The sequence below is a fragment of the Lynx rufus genome, unplaced genomic scaffold (assembly GCF_022079265.1).
Source record: "Lynx rufus isolate CCGP_SWC_20201006 ecotype Redwood Valley unplaced genomic scaffold, mLynRuf1.p SCAF_18, whole genome shotgun sequence".
NCBI lineage: Eukaryota > Metazoa > Chordata > Mammalia > Carnivora > Felidae > Lynx > Lynx rufus.
The window spans coordinates 30478365-30502900 of NW_025814832.1; the positions used below are offsets into that span (position 1 = coordinate 30478365).

At 56.0% G+C, this 24536-nt stretch overlaps 1 protein-coding gene across 1 annotated transcript; it reads right to left on the reverse strand.

Moving 5' to 3' along the window:
* Positions 1–772: 772 nt before the first annotated feature.
* Positions 773–16156, reverse strand: GPRC5C (G protein-coupled receptor class C group 5 member C). The gene is made up of 5 exons (XM_047080668.1): positions 15570–16156; positions 8508–9590; positions 5674–5768; positions 3021–3170; positions 773–1101 (listed from the first exon to the last, which is right to left on the reverse strand). Exons 2-5 carry the CDS (start codon positions 9556–9558, stop codon positions 1069–1071), a joined length of 1329 nt encoding a protein of 442 aa, XP_046936624.1. The 5' UTR covers positions 9559–9590; positions 15570–16156; the 3' UTR covers positions 773–1068.
* Between the last annotated feature and the right edge of the window lie 8380 nt (positions 16157–24536).

The window sequence follows — 24536 nt, forward strand, 5'->3', positions numbered from 1 at the left end:
ACAGCCTGCTTAGGGGCAGGAGGGTGGCGCTGGAGAGCTGTGGGAGGACTACAGGGCAAGGTCGGGTCCTGCTCTGGTTCTAGCCCTCACCCTGGGCCCCCAGAGGCAACTCTTGCCTGAGGGGCAGGACCAAGTCAGAAGACTTCGTCCCCACCCCACGAGTCTCCAGCTGTACACATCTCCGTCCTCGGTGCCACCGTCATCAGGTCCTAAAGGATGCCCCCCCTCCATTCCCTCCGTGGCCATCAGGACCCTCTGGAGCATGTCATGGGAGAGAACACTGCCAGCAGAGATCTGTACCTCAGCCAAGTCCCAGTTCTGTGAGCAGCTGAGACCCCAACCCACGTGGCCTGGGACTCTCAACCGGCCCCTGAGAATGCGGCCCCAGACCCCACCTTGTGTCTCGATGCACCCCGGTCGGTTGCAGGTGGGGAAGGCATGGGGTTGTGGCGTAAAGGGGCATGTGAGGGAAGCACCAAAGGGGCTGAGACCCAGCACCCACAAGCCGCGAAGAAGAGCGGTGTCTGCGTAGGCCTCGGGCTGAGCTCTGTCCCAGCTCAGGGGCCTTCCACGGTCCAGGTGGCGGCAGGAGGCCCTGATGAGAAAGACAGGAGCCAAGTTCCGCCAGGGCTCTGCTCCCAACACTCACGGAGGAGATTCACCCAGGCGCAGGCGGGGCAAGCTGATGTTGGACACCAAAACAGCCGGAAGGCCCAGGGCATGAAGACGGGGCATCTGAGGATGGCCATCTGGAGAACCACAGCATGGGGACACGCGGGCTGTGACTGGGGGGGGAAGGGCGTTGACGGGGGACGGAGGCAGGCCTGGCAGTTCTGCAGATCCTTGTGGCCTCAGTCACTTGGGGACCAGGAAAGGCTGGGCTGGCCCTGGGGCCCCAGCCACACACCTCGGGGCTTCACAGGTACCCACTCAGTCCACTGCTTCAGGGTGGTGGCCTCCGGTCCCTCCCAGCTCCAATGACAAGGGTGGGAGAGGTGCTGGGCCCTGCCCAGCCTGGACAGAGGCCTGAGGACATCAGGACGGCGTGTGGTTCAGGGAGGAGGGCTTCTACCATCTTGTTTTATTTTGCGGGGACTGAGCCTAAAGCAACCAGAAAGAACAAGAGTCAAAGGGGACCCCCCTACCGTTCGGGGCCCAAGCACTGACTTTTACTAAAAAAAGCGTCTGAGGCCCCGGGGGGGCTGGTGCAATCTGACATAGAAGGGAAACTCTGGGAGAAGTTTGTTTTTCTTCCGGCAACCTTTCTCTCCCTTCCAATAGAGACATTTGTTTTTTCCCTGCAACCGGTGTCAGAAAATAGCTTCTGACCAGCTGGGGAGAAACATTCCCAAGCTTGGGAGGGGCGGGTTTGGCAGCCCCTTTGCAAAGCCCTGAGCCGGTGTTCAAGGGTCAAAGCACCGCGCTCATCCAGGCCCCGGCCACTGGGGCCCACTGGCCATCCCAGGGTAGGCCTAGGAAGGTGGGTCTCAAAGACAACCTGGCCGGTCTTGGGGTGGCCACTTCTAGAGGCTGTGTGGCCTCTCTGGCTCAGTCTGTTTACCTGTGAGAGGGCCCAGGACCTCGAAACCCCTAACTTGTCTCTACGGCCCTGTCCAACCCTACAATGGCATGATTCTGGGATGCTGACTCCACAAAGAGGACAGAATACTGTCCTGTCCATCTTTCTGGACAGCTACGAGGTTTAAAATGACCTGATGTGGGGGCGCCTGGGTGGCTCAGTCGGTTAAGCGTCCGACTTTGGCTCAGGTCAAGATCTCGCGGTTCGTGGGTTCGAGCCGCCCGTCGGGCTCTGTGCTGACAGCTCGGAGCCTGGAGCCTCCTTCAGATTCTGCGTCTCCCTCCCTTTCTGCCCCTCCCCAGCTCGCGCTCTGTCTCTCTCTGTCTCTCAAAAATGAATAAACGCTAAAAAACTTTTTTTTTTTTTAAATAAAAAATAAAATGAGCTGATGTGGAAAGGCTGTGTTTACAGTAAAGGACTGAGCAAGTGAACGTGTTAATAACTGCCCAGGGATGAAACCAACCAGAACCGGCCGACCCTTTCCACCTTTGGAAACCCACTTTATAAACAAGTCCCAGTGCACAGCGTGCTCTAATGGCATGGGGCGGTGATTCTCCACCTCGTCCCCTAAAGGACCTTGACGGCCATTGCCCCGAAGAGGGTCTGGAGTCGGCCTAGCTTCCCTTACCCACACCTTACCCACAGAGCTGCCTGATGGCGGGCCCCTGCCTTCCCTGCTCTGGCCTCACGTATGGCAGGTGGAGGGGGTCCCGGAGGAAAACTGCCTGATTTCAGATAAACCCAGATGCTGGACCAGACCCCACACAGGAGCTGGGCCCCGAATTCGTTCTAACTGCACGCGACAGGGTTACCCCGGCTCAGCTGCAGACTCCTTCCCTGGGTACAGGCGTCAGCTACCTGCTTGCATGGAAGGAAACATCGGCAGCAGCTTTCACACGAACTGGATTTGGAGGGAGAAAGAGGAACCACCCACAGCCCGTAAAGGAGGAGGCCCGTTCGGTGACCAAGAGCCCAGGTCAGAAACGACATTCCCAGAGGAAGGGCTAATAAAGCAAAACCGTGTTTATTAGGCACCCTTGCTCCTCACAGAGGAGCAAGACCCAGGACAGACGCTCCTGAGAAACCTCTTGAGGTTGCAGGAATCTCTTGGAAGATTCCAGAAAGTGTTGGCACGGACTGGCCACCACCCCCAAGAAGAACACTATTTGGCTGGAGCGTGAAGCTAGGGTGAGCTTCTCAACTCCACAAACACCGAGGAGTCGGGGGGGAGAGGGGGGCCCTGGGACACCCCTCCTGCACCCGCCCAAACACTGGCAGACAGGGAGGGCTTTCCTGGCTCTGGGGCACAGTCGCCTGGAGCCACTGAGGGGTCAGGGAAGTAGGAGAGCAGTGGGCTCTTCTCCCGGGCCAGGCCCTCCCCAAATCTGCCTGCCTTCTCCTGGCCGCCGACTCAGTCCCACACGTAGGGGTTTCTAAAGACCTGGGAGTTCTTGCCGTCTTTCGGCGATGTGGCTGCCTGGTGGCTCTGGGCCGCATACATGTCTTCGGCCCTCAGGGTGGAATTGGCACTGCCCATCACCTGGCTGTTGGCGGTGGCTCGTGGGAGGATGACGTCGTAAGCTCCTTCAGACTGGAAGGAAGGACAGGAGGTCTCACAGCCAGGTTCCGCCAGGGCGGACGCACAAACACTCTGCTTCCTGCGGGGCCGTGCCTGCCAGCTGCCCCCTCCCTGCTCCCCCCACCGCCTCCCCCAGCAGTGTCCCCACTTCTGGAAGCGGAGGGGCTGGCTTCTGACCTCAAGCCTCACCCTGCAGAGCTCCAGGCCTCTAGACACAGAGGAGGCGCCTGTCACCTCAGACGGTCCTGGGGCTTCACTGTTCTCTGAAGGACCCTTTGCTCAAGCCCCCTCCCTCCTGCTCCCAATGCCTTAGGGAAATCCTGGGGCCCAGTGGAGGGTGAACCACATACTGAGTGCAACTGCCTGCCTGGTAACGCTCCCAGGCGCCCGTCTCCCCAGACTCTTCCCGGAGGCCTCCAAATGGCACTACACCGCCCGGCAGTCTCACAGCTGCCGTCTGCCTGGCCGAGGACGGCCTTCGGTTAGCCCACGTTTCTCATCTTGAAGCCTGGGCCGGCTAGTCAGATGTGGAGACTTAAAACCCAAATTCTCGGGGCGCCTGGGAGGCTCAGTCGGTGAAAGCGTCTGACTCTGGGTTTCAGCTCAGATCAGGATCTTCAGGACCTCTGGATTCGTGAGTTCAAGCCCCACATCGGGCTCTGCACTGTTGGCACAGAGCCTGCTTGGGATTCTCTCCCTCTCTCTGCACCTCCCACATCTCTCTCTCTTTCTTTCTCAAAATAAACTGAAGAACAAAAAAGCAAAACAACAAAAACAAAAAACCACACACACACACACACACACACACACACACACACACAAACAAATTCTCTGCCCGGAATCTGGCTAGAGCTGTGATGGCCCTATTCCTGTGGGGGGGAGACAACTGTGGGGTGTGAAGGGCCCAGAGGCACCCGGCCCAGCTCTCACCCTGGAGGGAAGGTGAACTCCTTGCCCCACCTGCCTTATCGCTACAGAAAGACCCGCCACGAAACCCCTGCCGCTTCAGGGTCCCAAGCCGCCTTCTGTCTCATCAGACCCGGCTGGTCCTTCCACTCGTTTGCACCCAGGTTCGGGCCCCGGGTGCTCCTCCCACTGGTTTGCAACCCCCAGCTGCCCTAGGGGGACATCTAGCTCCAGGGACATCTAGATGGGTGGTTCTCCAACCTGGGTGTGCAACAGAATCACCTGGGCAGTTTAAGCCACAGCCGACACCTAGTCAGGATCCAACCCAGTGGTGGCCTGGTAAATGTTTACCTGGGGTGAGGAGGGAGGGAACCTTCCACTGATTTCTGTGGGCGGGTACTCCCCATGTGGCAGATTCCAAGTTATCAAGATGATACCACTGAAGAGATGCTAACCACCAGCCCCATCCAGTTTGCATTTATAGCAAGTTCCCCAGTGATGGTAATGCTGGGGGCGGGGGGGGGGGGGGGTTGAGGAATCTGGAGACCACGTTTTGAGAATCACCACATCAGAGAAAATATCCCTGTCCGTCCAGATCCTACCCCCAACTCAGGGAAGCAGGACTCAGGTGCACAGGTGAGTGAAGGGTGGCAAGGTTGGGGCATCCGCTGAAGGAAGGATCCAGGGGTGGGGGAGAGGGAGGGGTTCCACAGCCTCGGAGGCTGTAACCAGCAGACTCGGTGTCCTTCAGAGACTCCCTGCCCCTCCCAGCGCCCGGCTGCAGGTTCAGCTTCGGGAGAAGGAAGGGTCTGGGACTGTAAGTTTCAGATGCTCACTGCACCCTGCCCCCCACCCCAAGGGCTCACGGCAGGGAAGGGGGGCGGGATGAGAACACCACCCCGCTGACCTCCCTCGTTTCCGGTTCCCAGCATCCTGCCAAGGCGGGTCACTGACCTCTCCCCACAGTGACTGCCAGCCCGGGAGAAGGAACATATATGGAGTGAGTGAGAATCTAAACCCCTGTCTTCCTGTTCCCACCCCCCACTGGCTAATGGAGCATCTGGTTTCCAGAACCCACTGTTGGGGGGGGGGGGGGGTGAGGTTGAGAGCTGCCTCCTTCTGCCTGTGGGGGGAAGGGAGCCTGGGCCCTCTTGGGACAGCTGTGGTTGAGGAGTTAATACTAACCTGGACCTGCTTTGGGGTCCTCTGTGCCTTTGGGGGCACCAAAGAATGACACCTACCTACCTACCTGGCTGAGACCTTCCTCTGTCCTTCCCTAAGCTGCTTAGGGTAAAGCTGGCACCTCCACCAGCTCAAAGAGGGCCTATTCTGCATTCTCCACAGCAAGGGACCTCAGTCACCGTGCGACGCTCCATGACACGGGGCAGGTCCCACTGCGGTGAAGCTGAGGGCGGTGTATACAACTCCGGAAAAAGGGCATCAGGAGCCCCGCTTGGTTCCCTGAGCCTGATGCATCAGAGGGAGAAGCCAGCCTTCTCCATCCATACCCCACCCCACCCTGCGCTGGCCACACGGCCTCTGCACCTGCCCGCTCAGGCTGGGCTCCGTGACCCCAGCAGGGTCACAGAGACCCCGGGACCCCACTCACCGGGCCTTTGTGCATCAGGGCCATCTCGGTGGGCTGGTACACACTGGTCAGCAGCTGCCCGTTGTAGCCGCTGTATGGGGACACCGGTCTCTTAGCTGCAAAGAAACACAGGAGCCGTTTGGAGGCTGGACTCTCAGGCAGGGCTCCCCAAGGGGAGCACACAGAGGGAAGAGGGGGGTCTCACCTGCCCAGGGATGACATCGAACCCAGGGAGGAAGCCTGGCCGGGGTTGGCCAGCTTGGAGGTAAGGCTGCAGGTGTGGGGGCCCCTCAAGAGCCCAGCATGCCTCTGTCGGGAATCAAGGCAAGCAGGCCGTTGCCTGCCTTCCCCTCAGGCTTCCCTGCCGTGTGAGGACCACCCCCTCCCCCCACTTCAGCAAAGAAAACTGCTCCTGTCAGCAACCTCCACATCCCCATCCGCCCTGCGGGGCCAGAGGCCAAGAGGGGCACATGGGCCTTCGTTCGGCCGCCTTCCAAGATGGCCAGGCTCCAGCGCTGGCCTCTATCACTGCAGGCCAGCTGCTAGACACTAGGGTAGGCACAGCAGAGACCCCACGGCCCAGAGCCCCACCGGGAGGACTGAGTGTACCTCCTGTCCTGTGGCCCGCTGGCAAGTTTCCAGAATGATTTTCAGTTCCAGGAATACCTCCCCGGGCCTCGGCCCGGCTGGCATCCCGATCTGTTCTCCCCTGCTGGGGTTCCCAGGGTGTCGGAGGAAAGCTGCTGACCGACCCCTGGGGCCCGAGGGCAGGCTGTGCCTCAAGGAGAGGCGGGCGGCTGTCTGTCTCCTGCAGACTGATGGCCCGCGGCTCTGAGGGACCACAACTATACAGGGCTGGCTTCCTAAGTGCTGGGCCGGCTCCATTGATTTTTCCATTTAGAAAAAAAAAAAAAGAAAGAAAAAGAAAAACCCTCACAGCCCCAGAAGTGTTTGCCTTGAGAGGACAAAGGCTGAGTACTGCTGGGGCCTCCGGGCCAGGCAGCAGAGGTGAGCAGGGAAGGTCCCGCCCAAGTGTGCACACAAGCCCCGCCCCCTCCCCCCAGCCTCCCAATTGCCCCCTGCCCCATCCCCCTCCCCCGCAAAGCGCTCAATCGGTCCTGCTCGGGTATGTGCACCTGTGCCCGGGGCCGCCCCAGTGGGCAGATCAAAGATCAAGTGCCAGGCAGGACAAGGATCACTCCTTTCCCCCAGATCGAGATTATGGGCATCTCAGTTTGTAAAGGCGCAGGGAGTTCTGATTCTAGAGCTTTCCCTGCCTCTGGCTCGCACCTCTAGCAGAGACCCCAGAGCTGGTGACTGACAGTCAGGCATTAAAGCCTTAAGCCCCCAAACATCTTAATCAGCCCAGTCTGGGCTTGGGGGTCAGGGCTCTGTACCTCCAGTTCCTGGTCATGTCGGGTGAAGGGGCTGTAGCCAGCTGGCTAAGAAATCACGCGAGACCGCACGCCACAGGACACATCAGGAAAGGCGCGGCTCTTGGCACACAGTAGGTGCTCAGTAAAGGCTAGACCAACAAATGCCAGAGAAATACTCTTCCCTTGGGAAACTGGGAACTCAACTGGCCAAGGGTCCCAGAGAATCATCCCCCACCCCACCCCTACTGCCTGCTTCTCCAGCTACTCCCAGAGGGGGCTTGGCACAGGCTGCAGAAACCTCACCCACCCCTGCCTCTTCCAATTCCAGAACCCCCTCAGCCCGACCCCTCCAAGGCTGTATGGCTGGCCGGCACCCCCAGTGCTGGGCTCCAACAGGACAGCCCCATCCCATTAACAAAGAGCCGTGACAGGAGCTTGGGGACAAGCCAGCTGGACAGCGGGTGCTGCTTAGATTGGTATGTGGCACAGAGCTTTTATTAAAATGAACAGAATCCTGGGGTGGCTCAAGCGCTTAAGCGTCCGACTCCTGATTTCGGCGCAGGTCATGATCTCACGATTTGTGAGTTCCAGCCCCGCGTCCGGCTCGATGATGTCAGCTTGGAGTCTGCTTGGGTTTCTCTCTCGTTCTCTCTCTCTCAAAATAAATAAACATTAAAAAAAAAAAAAGAAGAGGGGCGTCTGGGTGGCTCAGTCAGTTGAGCATCCGACTTCAGTTCAGGTCATGATCTCGCGGTCCGTGAGTTCGAGACCCGCATCGGGCTCTGTGTTGACAGCTCAGAGCCTGGAGCCTGCTTCGGATTCTGTGTCTCCCTCTGTCTCTGCCCCTCCCCTGCTCACGCTCTGTCTCTCTCTCCCTCTCTCAAAAATAAATAAAGATTAAAAAAAAAAAGAAGAAGAAAATCTTAGCTGGGAAGACTTTTAACAGAAACCAAGACTATGAATGTATACCTAAGAGAAAAACAAGTCCTGGAAGGGTACTAACAATAGTAAATTAATGGCAATACACACAGCTAATAGCTAATACTTCTAGAGTACTTTCCTAGTGCCGAGCACATGCATGAATTTACTCCTCGCAAGAATCCTATTTAACAGGAACCATTATCAGCCCCATTTTGCAAGTGGGGAAACTGAGGCCTGTGGAGGTACACGATCGGTGGTTATCGTTCTAAAGACGGAACAGGAAAGAATGGAGTAGAACTGGGAAGACAGCTGGGTGGGGGAGGGGAGTTTTATCCGTGGTGTTTGCAATTTTAGAGTGAAAATACATTCATGAACTACAGGAGTACAGGGAAAAAAAAAAAAAAAAACTTTTCAAATCTGGAATTCAGGGAGTTTCAGGCAGGAAATTATAGATAAACCCGAGAACCTTCCATTCTGCCCAGGAGACCAGCCCCGTGTCCTGCCACAAACAGCGCAGAAGGAAAGATGGGCAGGTGGGGAGGGGATTCCTCCACTTACCTGAGGCTGGCTCGTCCATGGAAAAGGCCTTGTTCTCCACAAACATGCTCTGGCCCTTCTGCTCCTTCAAGATGGTCTCGTAGCCTACGCCCCGGGTCGGGTACATGTCCCCCTGGTAGCTTTGCTCTGGGCTGGCCTTGGTCACCTGGGAGACTTCAGGGATGATGTAGAAGAGGACAAAGGCCCAGGCATTGGCGGCAAGAGCAATGGCCAGCGTGGGATCGTCCCAGGTGGGACTGTTGTGCTGCTCGTTGCCGTAAGTGTACATGACAATCCACACCACCCAGATGGCGATGGAGGTGGCCGTGGTGAGCAGCACGAAAACCCCGTGCTTGCGCCAGCGCTTGAAGCGGCCACACAGGGCTGGCCAGGCCCCCGTGAAGGCGCACAGCAGCAACAGCATGACGTAGATGAGCGCCATGACAAAGTCCATGTTGGCGATGGCACACGGGGAGGCCGTGGTCCAGGCAGCGCTGCCGTTGCCCGGAGGGCCGCCCTCGCCACCGCCCCGGACCAGCGTGATAATCAGCCACTCGGTGTTGATGATGACCTCCACGAGGGTCAGCAGCACGGCCACGGTGAAGATCACCCAGCCCCGGGGCCCATGGTTCTTCCGGGCCAGGAAGTTGAGGGCAAAGACGTGAGCCACCAGGCAGGAGAAGCAGATGGCGAACAGAACTCCAAAGAGGAACCGGCGAGAGGCACAGGTGGAGAAGTCCGGCTTCACCACGCAGGCAAAGACGAGGCAGAAGAGGCCCAGGGTCCCCAGCAGAAAGAATACCTGGGTCCCCAGGAGGCTCCGCTTCTTGGTGTCCTGCACAAAGGGGAGGCTGGCCACAAGGATGATGGTGAGGACAAAAGTGGTAACAACGCCCGCCCCAGCCACTGCCTCCAAGACAATGCCCCAAGCCCCAGAGCGGTCACACAGGTTGTAGTAGAGGGGGTTGAGGTCCGGGCTGCAGCCGGGTGGCACATGATTCTGGGCCTGGGCCCCTGAGCATAGGAAGAGGGGCAGCCCCAGGCATGTCAGCAAGGCTTTAGGGATGGCCATCCTGGCTCCCAGGCCAGGCTCCAGCTGGGTCCCTAGAGATAGAGCAAGAAAAGGTAAAATCAGTCCTCCAAGGCCGGCCAGATTCGGACACACGGGTCTCTTGCTTTCCCCTCTCCTGAACCAGGACAGCCAGTGCAAGCTGATGACGAGACTGTCCCCTGAGCTTCAGAATCCTTCTTGACACAGAACTCCCGGGAGGCATATCGACTGACCAGAGAGGCAAGTGAGATGAAGCCCATTTGTCATCTCTGTCCCTCGTCATGGAAAAGGAGGAAAGTGCCACTGAATTTTCAGGTTCCCTGTTCCCTTAGCCTATCCAGCACCCGGATATTCCCTGAGCTCTGGTAGCTGGTGTGAGGGTTTGTGAGCAAGTCAAAAGCAAGCATACCACACATTTAGCACTTTGTCTCTGCCCTGAGACTCCCAGAGTTCAACAGGCCAGATGCCGTGCCCCTCAACTCTGCCCCTGTGACGCCCACGTCCATGGCCAATCTGCCACGCACTCATTCACGCAATGCGTACTTAACGAGCACCCATGACAGGGTGCAGCCTGCGGCCAGAAAAGATGAAGAAGACAGTTCCCTTGGATTCCTCCCTGTCACCTCCCTTTTCTGCCCTTCATCTGCCCACTTTTCAGGCCAGCTCTCCTCTTCAGAATCCAAACTTCTTTGTCTAGCTCAATTGCTGGAGTCAAGGATAAAATAAACGAATTTCTCAGCTAGGGACTTAATGACTTCATGCAAAAATCCTCCTATGAGGCATTAACATTTTAAAAGCAAGAACCAGGCAAGGGCAATGCAAGAACTCATCTATCATGGAAGACTTTAAGGCGCAGTAGCTAGAAGGCAAAAAAGAGATCTTTCATTCATACCAGGAAGGTAACTGATTACTCTACATACTCCGCATCGGACCAGTCCCAACAGCGGCTCCACCAAGTGCTAAGCAGCAAAGAAAATATAACCCCCGCTCTCAAGAACAGCTGATGTTCCCTGTGTGAAGTGGAGGTCAAGAACGTGTCAGGTTCTTGAGAAATGAAACATCCAATCAGTGAGCTGTCCAAAGAGAGACTTTACATTTACCTGGAGAACAGAGAATCTAAATGTTCTAAAAAGCCAAGTTCAAGGGCCTGGGTGGCTCGGTCAGTTAAGCCTCTGACTCTTGATTTCAGCTCAGGTCATGATCTCGCGGTCCGTGGGATCGAGCCCCGCATCAGACTCCACACTGACACCGCTGAGCCTGCTTGGGATTCTCTCTCTCCCTCTCTCTCTCAAAATAAATAAACTTTAAAAAAAAAAAAGCCAAGTTCAAAAATACTATGAAACGTAGGTACTGCACATCATATCACCCGTTATGTTCAAGTAACTAGTTGTAACCCTGCCTCTTCCTCTCTCACTTCTGGGGTCCTAGAACCCTCCAGAAAGACAGCAACCAAGCTTTCCTGGGCTGATAGTGACTGCTAGTGGCTCGTGGGGGAATGGCATGATCCACCTCTTCCCACTTCCTTTCTTCCTCCTTTGGGGGTGGTGATACCTACCCCCGTATGTTTTCACCATCCCTGGTTAACCTGCTCTCTCATTTATTTATGTATTTATGTATTTATGTATTTATTTAGAGAGAGAGCGAGCGGGCGAGCGAGCAGGGAAGGGTCAGAGAGAGCAGGAGAGAGAATATCCAAGCCGGCTGTGCACTGTCAGCAGAGTCCGACGGGGGGGTTCGATCCCACGAACCATGAGACCATGACCCGAGCCAAAACCAAGAGTCAGATGCTTAACCAACTGAGCACCCAGGTGCCCCCCCACCCCGTTACCCAATTCTAACAGGTGAACAAAAGTCCTGTATCCCAGTCAGTAGAAACGTCGTCTCTCCATAATTGAGAAGTGGAAGAGTATTGTTACTGGATCAGGGAAAATAGAAACTCATGGATAAAGTGAAGTTGACATAATAAAAGCGCATCAATTTTCAAAGTCCTTTAATATATATCCTGCAAGCCCCTTGAAATTACCGTCGATATCTCGACCTTCTGAGCTACTTCATTTTTCAGTTAAGCTTGCTATTTCCTTCCCCCAGATACCACCTATCGTTAACTCTTCATAAACTAACATCTTTACTGTGTTCCTAGAAAACTGCACGGTCACAGAGCTCAGTTTCTCTTAACTTGTAACGCAAAAGCACCGTGCCTTCCCCTGCATCGACATTTAAATAAGCTTTTGTAGGAGACTTTGTGTAATCGTAAATCAATAACGCATAAACCATATTTACAAGTGCCGGAAAGAAAGAGCAGAGGATTCATGGGTAAGGAGGAACGTCGAACCACTCCAGGGGATATAATTTGCAGATTACATGCTATGGGTTCCTAAGCATTTAACCCCATCTTGGGCGTTTGGGGCTCACAGCAAAGCAGCCAGAACTTGTGGTAAAGTTGGAGATGTGGAAGTGAGCCCTGAGAAAAGCCACTCCGATTTGGCCCCCAGGTATTTGCACATCTTCAAGCACTTCTCCCCCCTCCACCACCTTGCGCTGGGTCCCCATTTAGAACAGGTGATTATTCCATCAGAAAATATTTACTGTGCATCTGAGGGGGGAGGGGCCAGGGGAGGGAAGGGGAACAAAGCCCAAGCTCTGGAAACTACAAAGATGAACAAATACAGTCCCTGACTTGATGGTTTTTAAAATCCAGTATGAGAGATAAGGTATGAGAAAATATGAGCCATAATAAGGTATGAGAAAATAAGTGCCCCACAACAGAATTTGCCTCTGGGGAGAAAAAGGTGTGCCACAAGGCACAGAGGAGGAAGCCTTGCACTGAGGGGTCAGAAAAGACAGAATGGAGAAGATCTTTCAACAGTGTTTTATTCAGTATTTAATCAACTTCAAGTATGAACTGAGTTTGTAAAGGGAGACTGCAGGTGGCTAGCGACAGACTAGAAATGCTACAGGGAAGGAGTTTGGGGCATTTTTCTGAAGGCAATGAGGAGCCACGGAAGGTTGTTTTTTTGCACCAAGGCGGCATAACCAGGGCTGTGCTTTACAATTTCAATCTGGCAAAAAGCACAGGCAATCGATTTGTTGAGGACACGTTCACCCCTGTTGAAAGATCAAGGCCAAAGGTAACAAGCCATAATGGACAGGTCTGGGAGATCGTTTCCAAAATAACATCTGAGGACTGGTTGGAGGTGAGGGGAAAGGATACCAATTCGCTACAAGTTCATATCTGAGAACAGCCATATCGTTACAGAAAAAAACCCCAAGCCCGGTCCCATTTAGCTCTGCAACCCCTCTGTCACTTATTCTTCTGGGTCCATCTTGCTGTTGGAGTACATGCCTTTACCCTGATGGCATCCAGCAGCCTCCTAGCTTCTCAGCACTGCCAGTGTGGGAACTTCCAAAGAAGGAAACAGGAACTTGTTTCCTCTCCTCCTCCCCATCCCGGGACCAAACTGCCCAGGTGCCCTGAAACTTACCAGCCCCAGATGAAACAAACCATTCCCACCCTGACACAATCCATTTCTCTGATTCCCCTGGAAATTCAAGGGTGAGGGTAGACATAGGAATACAGCAACTCAGGCCTAGGGCAGCGATCCCTGGAAGCCAGCAGATTTAGAGCAGGAAGCTCAAAAGAGTTCAGCACTGGTCCTTTGACCTCCAGGAGCGCAGATTCAGCCAGTCGACCCATGCCATCTTTTAGATGGTGGAGAAGGGGGAAGGACTTTTTAGAAATGGACCCAGCTCTGCCTAGAGACTCTCCCTCCACCGGGTCCCTAAGCCCTGCACTTCCCAGCTGTCTTCTGAGCCTTGATGGTTAAAATTCTGTGTGTATGTCTCCCCTACGAGGCTGGAAGGTTTGGGAGGGCACTGGACAAGACCTGTTTATCTTAGCATCCTTGCAACACCTGGCGCTGTGCCTTGAACACAGGAGGCATTTAAAAAACATTCGCTGAACAGACTCGGTGCCCATTTCTCCCCTGCCTCCTTCATTCTGGAGTCACATCTCCTTGCTTCAAGATTCTCAGTGGGACCAAGGACGGGAGGGGGAGGGGGACTTCTTTCTGCCCCATGAATTTCTCCTACACCACCGCTGCGGCATAGCCCAGTCTCAGATTATTTTCTGGACAAAGGGGCCCTTTTGCTTCACCTCCCTGGAATCAGTCATACAAATATTTTTAATCACCTCTGAAATCGGCCTTTCCCCAGCTGAGCTACTCAGCCCCCAGCTCTGGTCTGAGTCAGCCCAATCCAGTTCCAGAATCCCCTTCCTCCCTCTTTCCCTCTCCAGGGGGAAGCAGAGAGGCCTCCAAGGCACCGGTGGGTTCAGAGGCCCAGCTGGCCCTGACTGGCTTGATCAGAGGCGGTCAGGCCCTCTCACCCCCTACCATTCACATCAGAATCTGAGAACCCCTAGGGGCTGGGAGACCATCCTGAAGAGGGCACCATGGGCTTCTCACTGCCCCGGTCTGAATCTCCCAGGCTCAAGGATACAGAGTAAGATAAAGACACACAGCCAGTGGTTACGTTTAAGGATGCCATGACCTTTGATAGCCCCCTCAAAGGCACCTAAGCTCACCCAGGGATACTACAGAACATCCTCCTAACTCTCCCTGCCCGTCTGCCAGCACTGAGAAGACCAGCAGGAGAACCGCTAGGACCTACCTACAGTGCTCCCACCTCCTTCCCTTCTCCCCACTCCCCTCCCCCCCCTTTCTGGAGTTCGGTACTTAGGTACTTAGGCCATATCATCTTACTCAGGTCCAGGGGTCTCCAGGTTGGGGAGGGAGGGGCTTCTGGGAATCTCATCCTTGACTCCACATCAAGTGGGCCTTTGGGCCAAAATTTCCTGAGTATTCTGAAACGTGGAAGTCTTCAATCCAAGGGTCTGCTCTGGAATGCCACTCTGGAATGTGCCCTACTTCCCAACATTCCCCCCCCCCCCCCAAACATAGAAAGACACAAGGTGGGGACCTCCAGAAGCACAGAACCCTATTGTGACACATTCTGGTCCCTGTGCTTTAGGATCAAGATCGCGACCTTTGAGATGACTGGCTTCTCTGGGGGTGTAGAACTGTTGGCGGGTGGATGGAGGGGCGCTACCCAACCCCTGCGGCTGCAAAAGGCCCTGGAAAAGCCATGGGGGTGGGGAGTGGAGCGGGGATCTAGAAGCCAAGCTGCCAGTAGAGGCTCTTTGATGGTCTGATTGCAAACGTCCTACAGGAAGATTCGGAGAATTTCCCTCCCCGCTTCCTGAGGTCTACACCGGCGCTCCCCCGGCCTTCGGAACAGAATGAGCAGGGACCCAGCCTCTCTCACCGACTCCCTCTGGCCACAGAAACCTGCCCTCCCCATCCACGGGCACCGGAGAGGGCGCCGGCCCGTAAGTCACTGCTGACGGTGGCCTCACGCAGAGAGGCGGCCGGAGTGGAGGGGGCACCGATTGTGGGGTTCGGGACAGCGCCGGGCTTCCCCCCACCCCCGTCCCCCAGCCGGCTCCGGTTTGGAAAGTTTCTGCGACAGAGCGGAGTTGGCGCTGTCCTCCGCCCCCGGTCCTCCGCCCTCGGGCTTCTGCCCGCACCCACCGCCAGCCAGCCCGACCCAGGCGGCGGAGGGGAGGGCGGAGCGGGAAGGCAGGAGTCCTTACCTGGGACGCACCGCCCGCCCGACTCTGCCACCTCCGGCGCCAAGCCGGGCGCGGGTGGGGGGGAGAGGGACTCGGCGTGGGGCGCGGAGCCAGGCGCAGTCCTGGCCTGGGGTGGCGGGGCCCGGGCGGGGGGCTCGGGGCTCGGGGCGCAGGGCCTGCCTCTCCCCGGGACCTGGGCTGAGCTGGCCGCGCTCGGTGTCTCCTTCTAGCCCTGGCCTCTCCCCGCACTCGGCTCCTTTCTCCGGGCGAGGGTGGGCTGGCGCCGGCATCACCGTGACATCACCTCCATTCAAGCGCTTATCGGGCGGCCGCAGCGCTCCAGGTATGTGCAATCCGTTTGCACAGTAACAAAGCCCGTCCGGCCCTCCCCCAGCCGACTCACCTCCAGGCTCCGGCGAGGCGCACTTTCCGGCCGAGGAGGGAGCACCGAGTTTCTGGCGGAGCTGGAGTGTTGTTGCTGTTTACTGCCACGCCCCCGCCCGCGGGCGCGCGCACTCACGCGCACTCACTTTCCGGGCTCGGCTCTGCCTCCGGAAAGCGGTTTGGGGGGCAGCCCAGCACACCTCGCAGGCGGGCTTTCCCGCCCCGCATGTCCCAGCGCGCACACACGGCCAGGCGCGGGGGCCACCTTGGTGCGTCTCACCTAGCCTCCGTCACCTTCGTCCTGGCTCGCCCGAGAGGCACACGCGCCGGGCACAGCGCGCTGCTCGCGGCTGGAGGGAGGCGCACACTCAGACACAAAGTCCGTCTTTGTCACGCCTTCTGCGCCCCCTCCCCTCCCCGAGCTTGAACACGTGGACACACCACACACCCACTGTCCGCCTCCTCCACGCGCGGCCCTTCCCCGGCCCCGGGGTCACCAAATGTGCGTGGGAGGGCCAACCGCGAGCGTCCCTGCTGCGTGGGCCCGGCCCAGGTCCACTCGGGACAGTGAGCAAACGTCGCCCTGGGCCCGACTCCCCTGCGCCTGGATTTCCTGCGATCGCCCCAGACTCAGTCCAACTCTGAGCGCGCGCTCCCCTCCCCGCGTCCCCGTTCCCTGTTCCGACTTGTCCTAATTAGCCTTCACGGTCGTGTTCCCCGAGGTACAGTGTTTAACCCGGCCCCCGCGGTCCCTGCGCTCCGGGACACCTCGGCCCTGACTCCGAGTCCACCCCTCGGGACTTTTCCACGAGTTCAAATACCCTCCGCCCCTCTCCGCGCCCCACCCCCCACTCCCTGCCTCGGGGTGGATCGGCGGGTTGCCACCCTTTCCCCTCCGGCCCCAGGAATCAGCAGAAAGGGAACTGCAGAAATGGGGAAGCGAAGCCAGTCTGGGACGTCCCTGGCCCAGTAAACAGGAGGAGATTTTCCGGCCGCCTTCCCCTGGGGCTGCGGGCTCCGCGGGCGCCCAGAGGGGCCTAGTTAGCCGGCACGGAAGGCCCGGAGGGGCCGCGGCGCACCGGGAAGGGAGAGGTTGTTGGACCTGGCTAGGGCCCAGGGGACGCGGAGGGAGGGCAGGGCGCCGGGTCTCCGGGGTGCTGTTCTCGTGACGCCGAGTTGCCTGGGGGATAGCCAGCAGCGCGCGGTCGGAGCCAGCCGGTGGCGGGGCGGGCGGCGGGGTGTGTTTGCACAGCCTGGAGCGCCCGGGAGGAGGGGTAGCGGGGGGAGGGGAGGCAGCGGGTGTCCGGCGGTGGCCAGGTGGGGGGGTAGGGCGCGGGGAAAGGTGAGGGGGTACCTCTGGGGCTGTTTGGGTGCCTCAGTCTACGACCAGCAGGAGTCAAACTCCATGAATCACCGGGAGCTGCCCGAGCGATAAACCTCAGGCCTGCCCCTCCCCTCGCGCACCGGCTTTTGCGACTCCAGGAGGGAATGTTTGCTTAGCGGCCGGGGCTGGCGGTGGGGCCCTGGTTTTCTAGAACCTGCCTCCGTCCCTGTGCCTTGCCCTCGCTTGCAGGTCTGGGGAGTGTGGTGATCACTGAATTGTTTCCGTTCCTTTTAAATATTAAGAGGAAGAGCGCGTTCGGCTGCACAGTTGTACCCTACTCCGTGTCTCCCTCCCGTGACTCCACCCCTGCCCCACGTCTCCCCGACCCTCCAGTGTCTGAGGGCGAGCCCAGAGTGACCCAGCAAGTTCTTCTGGCCTCTGACCAGTAGCTTTCATTAACAGGACAGCTAATGCCCAAATCAGTTTGCTGGGAGGGTTGCTCATTAGCATATGTGAAAAGGCAATTCTGAGCGCGAGTCGGGGGGCGGGGCTGGGGAAATGGGCTGGAAGCCGGTGAGCTGTGGATCCAACCCAACATCTCAGTTTGCTTTCAAGCTTCTGGAACTCCTTCCGGGACGGAGGCCTCTCCCAAGAGGCAAGTCTACCCCCACCTCATTCCCTGCCCAGGCAGGGGTAAGGTTGGGGTATGGGGTGCCTGGCCACCCGATGGGAGTTTGGGAAGAGTCCTGCCAGCCTTGAGCAGTGGATAGCGGTGGAAATGTAGCGCAGTTTTCTGAGAGCGGTTTGCTGGGTCCCTTTTCACCCCATCTCACTCTGGAACAGGATCTGCCTTCAAAACAAGGCAAGGCCCTTGGGGCAGATGACCTGGCCCTTTCAGCCTCTAGCATCCCTGGGGCCCTCAGCTTGAGTCCCTTGAGCAGGGCCTAGCTGGATGTGGGGTGGCTAGATGGGAGGTCCAGATCTTGAGCACCGCCCCCGCCGCCGTCACTGCCCACCCCGTGAGTCACGTGGTCGGGGGTGGGTGCTTCCGGACAGGACCAGCCAGCATTGGCTAGAAGGGAAGTTTTGCTTTCCAAGACTCCAGGTACAGGGTCCTCTGCACCCCACCCCCCATATGCCCTTCACCCAGTTTAATGACCTACAGGCATCTAAGCCTTTATGAACTCCCGGTTTTCACCAAAAAATAACACTTTGGGAAGCCATCCCTGGTGGATACGGCCCACCCGCTGTTCAAAGAGATCCGGGATTGATGGATTGTGGGGGAGTGTCTAGCTCCCCGCCTCCCCTAATACAGTGCTTGAGTTCCTGCTGGGCCATCAGAACCCCTTTTATCCATGGCCGCAATTGTCTGAGGGACTGACAAGGCCCGGGGGTCAGAAGCAGCTTTGCCACCTGCCAGCTGTGTGACCTGGGCAAGTCACCATATCTCCCTGGCACCCTGCCTGCACTTTCCTCTCCATGGGCATGATAACCCCTCCCCCACATCTCGCTGTAACATCCAGATGAAGCCCAATCTAGAATGTTCCTCGCACAGCCTGCCTCTCACAGGTGTCCAGAGGTCAGCCTCTCCTTTCCTGATGCACCCCCTCTGAACCTTAGTCCTGTCAGCTAAAAGGGCCCAAACTCTTCTAGAAGCTGCATCTCTGACCTTTCAATTCTGTTTTACGGTTATCAGAATAACCTTATGCTCTGGGCCTTCACCTCTGCTTTTCCTTCTTCCTCCAACATCCTGTCCTTCCTGTGACCAAAATTTTTACAAAATCAACCCTGCCTCAAAGCTCAGCTCCAGGCTCCCTCTGTGAAGCTTTCCTCACCTTCCCCAGAAAGAACCCTGGGCCTTGCCCCTTTACGCACAGCCCATCATGCATCGTTGATGTATCATGACCCTAGTGTACCTTCATCAAGCTTGTTAACCGTTGTCCGCCCCCCCCCCCCACTAGACTGTGCCTTTCACAAGAGGGAGGCATGTCTCACTCATCTTGGGTCCCCAGGGTCTGGCCCAGAGTCTGTCACGTGGTGGTGGCTCCATTGTTTCAAGGTCAGGACAGGAGCAGCAAGAGTTGAGATGCAGCCCCTGGAGGGTGGTTCCCTGCAGACCTTCCCCTCACAGCAGGGGCCTTGCAAACAGTGTGCACCTTCCCTGCCCAGAGCCGGAGGCCTTGGGAAGCAGGCAAGCCCCAGTGCCTTCTGGAAAAGTCCGTCTCCCCCCAACCCCCGCCCCGGGGCCAGCAATGCCCTACATTCCATGTCCTGGCTTGGGGCACCGGGTGGTCAGGGGAGGCTAGAGGTCAGCTGTGCTTCCTAGAGAGACCCGCTTGCACGAGTCTCTCCCGCTAGCACGAGTCCTGGATGCAGCTTCAGCTGGCGGAATCACTTTCAGCAGTCATTTCCTCCTCCCCGTCCCTGGGGGTCGAGTGCCCTTGGTCTTGTGGCCTGGCCCCAGTGAAGCCAGAACAGTTTCTCACTGAGCTGGGGGTGGGGCGCTTGGATCCCTGACAGGTAGGGACCTGGATTCTTGTGCCAGGCGGCTGGGTGCCCCACAACTGGCTGATAAACAGATTGTGCGTTTGACTTCTCCTTGCTCCCAGGCTCCATATTAACTGGTTACTGCCCAGGCTACTCTGTCTGGCCAAGTCTCCTTTTCTCTTAGGCTTATAGGAACGGTGCTTGAAATAGTAGGTGCCCCCTGGGTTTTTTTGTTTGTTTGTTTGTTTGTTTGTTTTTAAGGACCCAGGTACCAAGGTAGCACCTTAAGAAATAGGAAGCCAGGGTCCTGGGAGCAGGCAAGTTAAACACTAATTCACCACAACTGGCTGCCCATGGATGATCCCTCTGGAATTGTACCCGGAAGTGGGCTTTGGGCAGAGCCTGCTGGAATGTCACCTGACGCCAGGCCCATCCACACTGGCCACAAATCTGCTTCTGCCAACCGCCACCACCCCCACCCCCCCTCCGGCCATGGCTCAGTGGCCACTAACCAAATCCCAGAGAACTGGATTTTCTGAGTGCCCAGGTCTGGACAGTAGCTGTCAACAGGCAGTAACTCTAGGAACCAGGGTCAAAGCAGAAGGCCCAAGGATTCAGGCCCCTCAGCCCACTAATCCCTTCCGAAACCAAAAAAGAAATGTATACGCGGTGCCCCATCTAGCTCCCTCTTACCTTCAGGAAGGGTCTCCCGCCCCCCACATCTGAGAACATTTCAGGGACAGGATATCCTTCACTTACTAGCAGCTAAATGGCCCCAAACTGGTGACCTCACTTGCAGCCTTCCTACCACTCCCCAACACCTCCGGTCACCCTGCAAACCCCTGTCCTTTGGGGGACATTCCTTGCCTTCATCCCGGCACTCTGCTGACACCTTCCCTGGTTCCCACTGCCTTGAAGTGAAAGACTAAACTTGCTCGCTCGGCATTCAAGGCCTCTGCAACCTGCACTCAACCCAGACACCAGCCTCATCCCCTTCCATTCCCCCATAGGAAATGGCCACTCCTGCCTGAGAGGTCAGCTCCCAAGTCCGGTCAGCTCCGGACTTGCCTTCCTGTGGCTTTACTCAGGCTGCCCCCCATTCTCTGTCCGGGATGCCCCCTCTGGGTCTCTCTGAACCAGTCCCCCTTCAAAGTCCTGTGCTCCTCGCAGAATGTTTTGCTGGTGACCCCACCCCATGGCTCCCCTAGAGCTCCCCATCTAACTTGAATTTGCTAATCTGGCACTGCTCTGCGTTGTTCATTATATCTTCTGCATAAACATCTTGCCTCTCTAACCCTCGATAGGCTTGATGGGGAATGGCTTCTGATTTCATTCAAAGCTCCAGGATAGTGCTTTATACACACAATTCAAAAAGGCAGTAAATATCAGCAGAATATTGGATTGACTGGCCAGCAACTCAGTGAGGCTGCCTTCTTGAAGAGAGAGGTCAGGCTCAGGGTTTAGCCTTGGCCTTGCCGCTGTTGTGAACCATGTACTCAGATCCCCGCCTCCCTCTGGGCCAGAAATCCAGGCCAGGAAGTTCAGAGAAAAGCTAGGTGGTCTGATATCGCAGTACTCATAATGGCTTGCTCCTGTAGAACACTGTACCACTTTTAAGTGTCTTCTCTATATATTTGATCCTTACAGCTTGATGAGTTCAATAGAGCCGATATCATTACCCCCACTTTACAGATTTAAAGACTGAGGCCAAGCCCTGGATTAAAACCCATTTGTTGGAACGCCACTGGATTGCCCGTCTCCGGGCCATGCTGCAGAGCGCCTTTGTCACCTCTCATACGGCTCTTCCCTCTTCTGCCTTAGTCATGAACGCATCTTACAGGTAGAAGCTCTTTGAAGGAAAGATGGGTATCTGACCCATCTCTGTTCCCTTGGTGCCTTGCCCATAGTAGGGCTTCAATAAATCTTTGGGAGGGAATAAATAGACGAAGGATCTGGACAGGCCTGCACAGGAGAAGGACACTGGCCACAGAGCACCTGGCATCGAGTGCACGGTCAGCCTCTTCTCAGCTACCCTTTCTTCTCCGGACAGTCCCTTCGCTTCAGAAGCCAGCCTCATGGCAATGCTGTGCTGAGCAGTTGCCTGGCCTATGGCAGGGCCATGTGTCTCCCTCTCGAGGCCTTTCTTCCTTCTCCAGCCCTGTTCTCCGGGTGGCTGCTGGCCCCTACAGTCACTCACATCCCCTCTGCACACAAGGCAGCCTGCCTTCGGAGCCACTCAGCCCTTCACCAGCCCCCACCAGCCACCAACACAATTCATTCAATGGCATTCAAAAGACCCAGTCGCAGCCCCCAAACCCCCGCCGATCCCCCCCCCCAACCCGCCTGGGATTTGAGGGCACCCTGACTCTCGAACTCAGCCAGGACCCAGAGGTGAGGGAGAAAGCCAGGGTACCACGGGAGCGTCACACACGCCGCACTCACCACGGATGGCGCTCCAGCCAAGCTGGCTTCTGGGCAGCGTCCAGTCCCCGCTGATCTGCCCCGCGCTGCTGGGGCCTTGACTCTGTCTCCCTTGCCGGAAGCCCCGCTGCGGTGCGGCCGGAGGCTGCCGGGAACCCAGCCCGGCTATTCTGGGAGTGTGATGGGGCTCCGGGCCGCCTGGCAGCAGCTGAAATTTCAGCCCCTTTGGTTTCCACACTGTTCTTCTCCTCCCCTCTGATGATAAGGCAGAGTTCGGTCATTATGCCAAGTTCAGAACCACTGATGGTGCATTTGAGGGTCTTAAGAGCAGCTGTGGTTGTGCTAAAGTGGGACCTGGCCATAAACCGCCGTACTCCAGTCCGCTGATGCAACGGCCTGTGTTTTCGCGATCAGTCATCCAGACCGTGGCCCTGCTCGTTCACTTTTACAATCGGCCTCATACCCACCCTGCTGCATCAACCCCCCCTGCTCAGGCTTTCGGACACAGTCCCTCCCGGTGAAAGCCAGTCGTGGAATCCCTCCGAGAGCCTGTTTCCTTCCTTTTTTCTTTTCTTTTAAAATCGACACTGTGGGATTTGATTCTGCAATGTAAGCAAAAAAGTATGAAGAGTGAGTTTGGGTGACAGAAGGTTAGAGTCATAATCAAACCCAGTTACAACAAAGTTAAGCCCCCTGTGATTAACGTGTGTCTCGATAGCCCCTGTAGAAGCCCCCGGAGATGATGGGGCCGGCTTTATTATCCTCGTGTGGAAGCTGGAGGCCGGGATAGGAACACAGCCCACCCAAGGTCACGTGGTGAGGGACAGAAGGCTTATGTGTGGCATTTGACCTCCTGTCATGAAACTGTACTTTTAGAACTAGAAAGAGCCGCAGAGTTGTCCAGAGAGCACAGAACTTGCTCACCTGTGATGTGGGGTGGTCATCCCTGCCCCGTGGGATTGCTGTAAAGATTATGCTAAACCACACATCCGAGAGAGCCCTCGGCTGGAATGCCCATGATTTGGGACGCTCTGGCCCCAGGCTCATCTCCCTCCACTCCCCAATCACGTAGGGAGAGAGCATCTTACAAAAACAGTGGTGAGGCTGGTTCTTAGACTTTCTCCAACCTTGTGTTGCACTGTTCGTTTAAAAAGCAGGTTTCTGTGGGAATGCAAGCTGGTGCAGCCACTCTGGAAAACAGTATGGAGGTTCCTCAAAAAACTAAAAATAGAACTACCCTACGACCCAGCAATTGCACTATTAGGCATTTAACCAAGGGATATAGGTGTGCTGTTTCGAAGGGACGCATGCACCCCCATGTTTATAGCAGCCCTATCAGCAATAGCCAAAGTATGGAAAGAGCTCAAATGTCCATCGATGGATGAACGGATAAAGATGTGGTATATATATACAATGGAGTATTACTCGGCAATCAGAAAGAATGAAATCTTGCCTTTGCAACTATGTGGATGGGACCAGAGGGTATTATGCTAAGCAAAATTAGAGAAAGACAAATATATGACTTCGCTCATATGAGGACTTTAAGATACAAAACAAATGAACATAAGGGAAGGGAAACAAAAATAATATAAAAACAGGGAGGGGGACAAAACAGAAGAGACTCATAAATATGGAGAACAAACTGAGGGTTATGGGAGGGGGTGTGGGAGGGGGGAGGGGCTAAATGGGTAAGGGACACTAGGGAATCTACTCCTGAAATCATTGTTGCACGATATGCCAACTAATTTGAATGCAAATTTTAAAAAATTAAAATTCAAAAAACATAAATAAAAACAATTAACAAACTTATTGAAAGCAGATTTCTGGGTCCCACTCTGCATATCGAACCTAAGTCTCTAAGCCAAGAAGCCTAAGAGTGGTTGTCCAAGGTGCACACCCCCCAAGTGCACGCTGACCTTAAGAACCAGTGAGGCAAGGTTAAACCGAGAATTGTTCAAGTCAGCTATGAGGAAAGGAAGGTGAAATACAAGCAAAACACAGAAGGCCTGCATGCTCCATGAAGGATTGGGTTCACTGCTGCTGGGGAATGAGGGACTTAGGAGGATGAAACTTGGAAGGGGCGGGTGTGGGGGGGTGATAGGGAAGCACAGATCAGATCCCCAGGGGAAGTGTTCCAGGAAACAAGCACCTTGTAGTTTTCTCTATTCCTCCCCACACCCACCCTTGGCCCTTCCTGTGTTAAAGCGGGATTAAGGGTCAGAAAGTTACTATGGCTGGGGTGGGGGTGGGGGGGCCCTGGGTGGCTCAGTCGATTAAGCATCCGACTCTTGGTTTTGGCTCAGGTCATGATCTTGGGGTTCTTGGGTTCGAGCTGAGCTGACAGCATGGAACCTGCTTGGGATTTGTCTCTCCCTCTCTCTGCCCCTCTTCTCTCTCTCTCTCTCTCTCTCTCTTAATAAATAATAAATAAATAATAAATAAACTTAAAATAAATAATAAATAAACTTAAAAAAAAAAGGAAGTTACTATGAGGCTTTGCCTCCTTTGTCTTGCCCTCCTGCCCTTTCCCCTGATATTTTCCAGCCCTGTCTGAAGTCATTCCAATTAGGGTGACGTTCCTCAGTGTTTAAGGCTCATTCCGATTCTCTTTTAACTAGTACTCCAGACGATGGTTGTGCTAATAAAGTTTAAGAGCCACCAAAATACAAATCTATCTTTTTTTTTTTTAGTTTATTTATTTTTGACAGAAAGAGAGAGACAGAGTGCAAGCAGGGAAGGGGCGGAGAGAGAGGG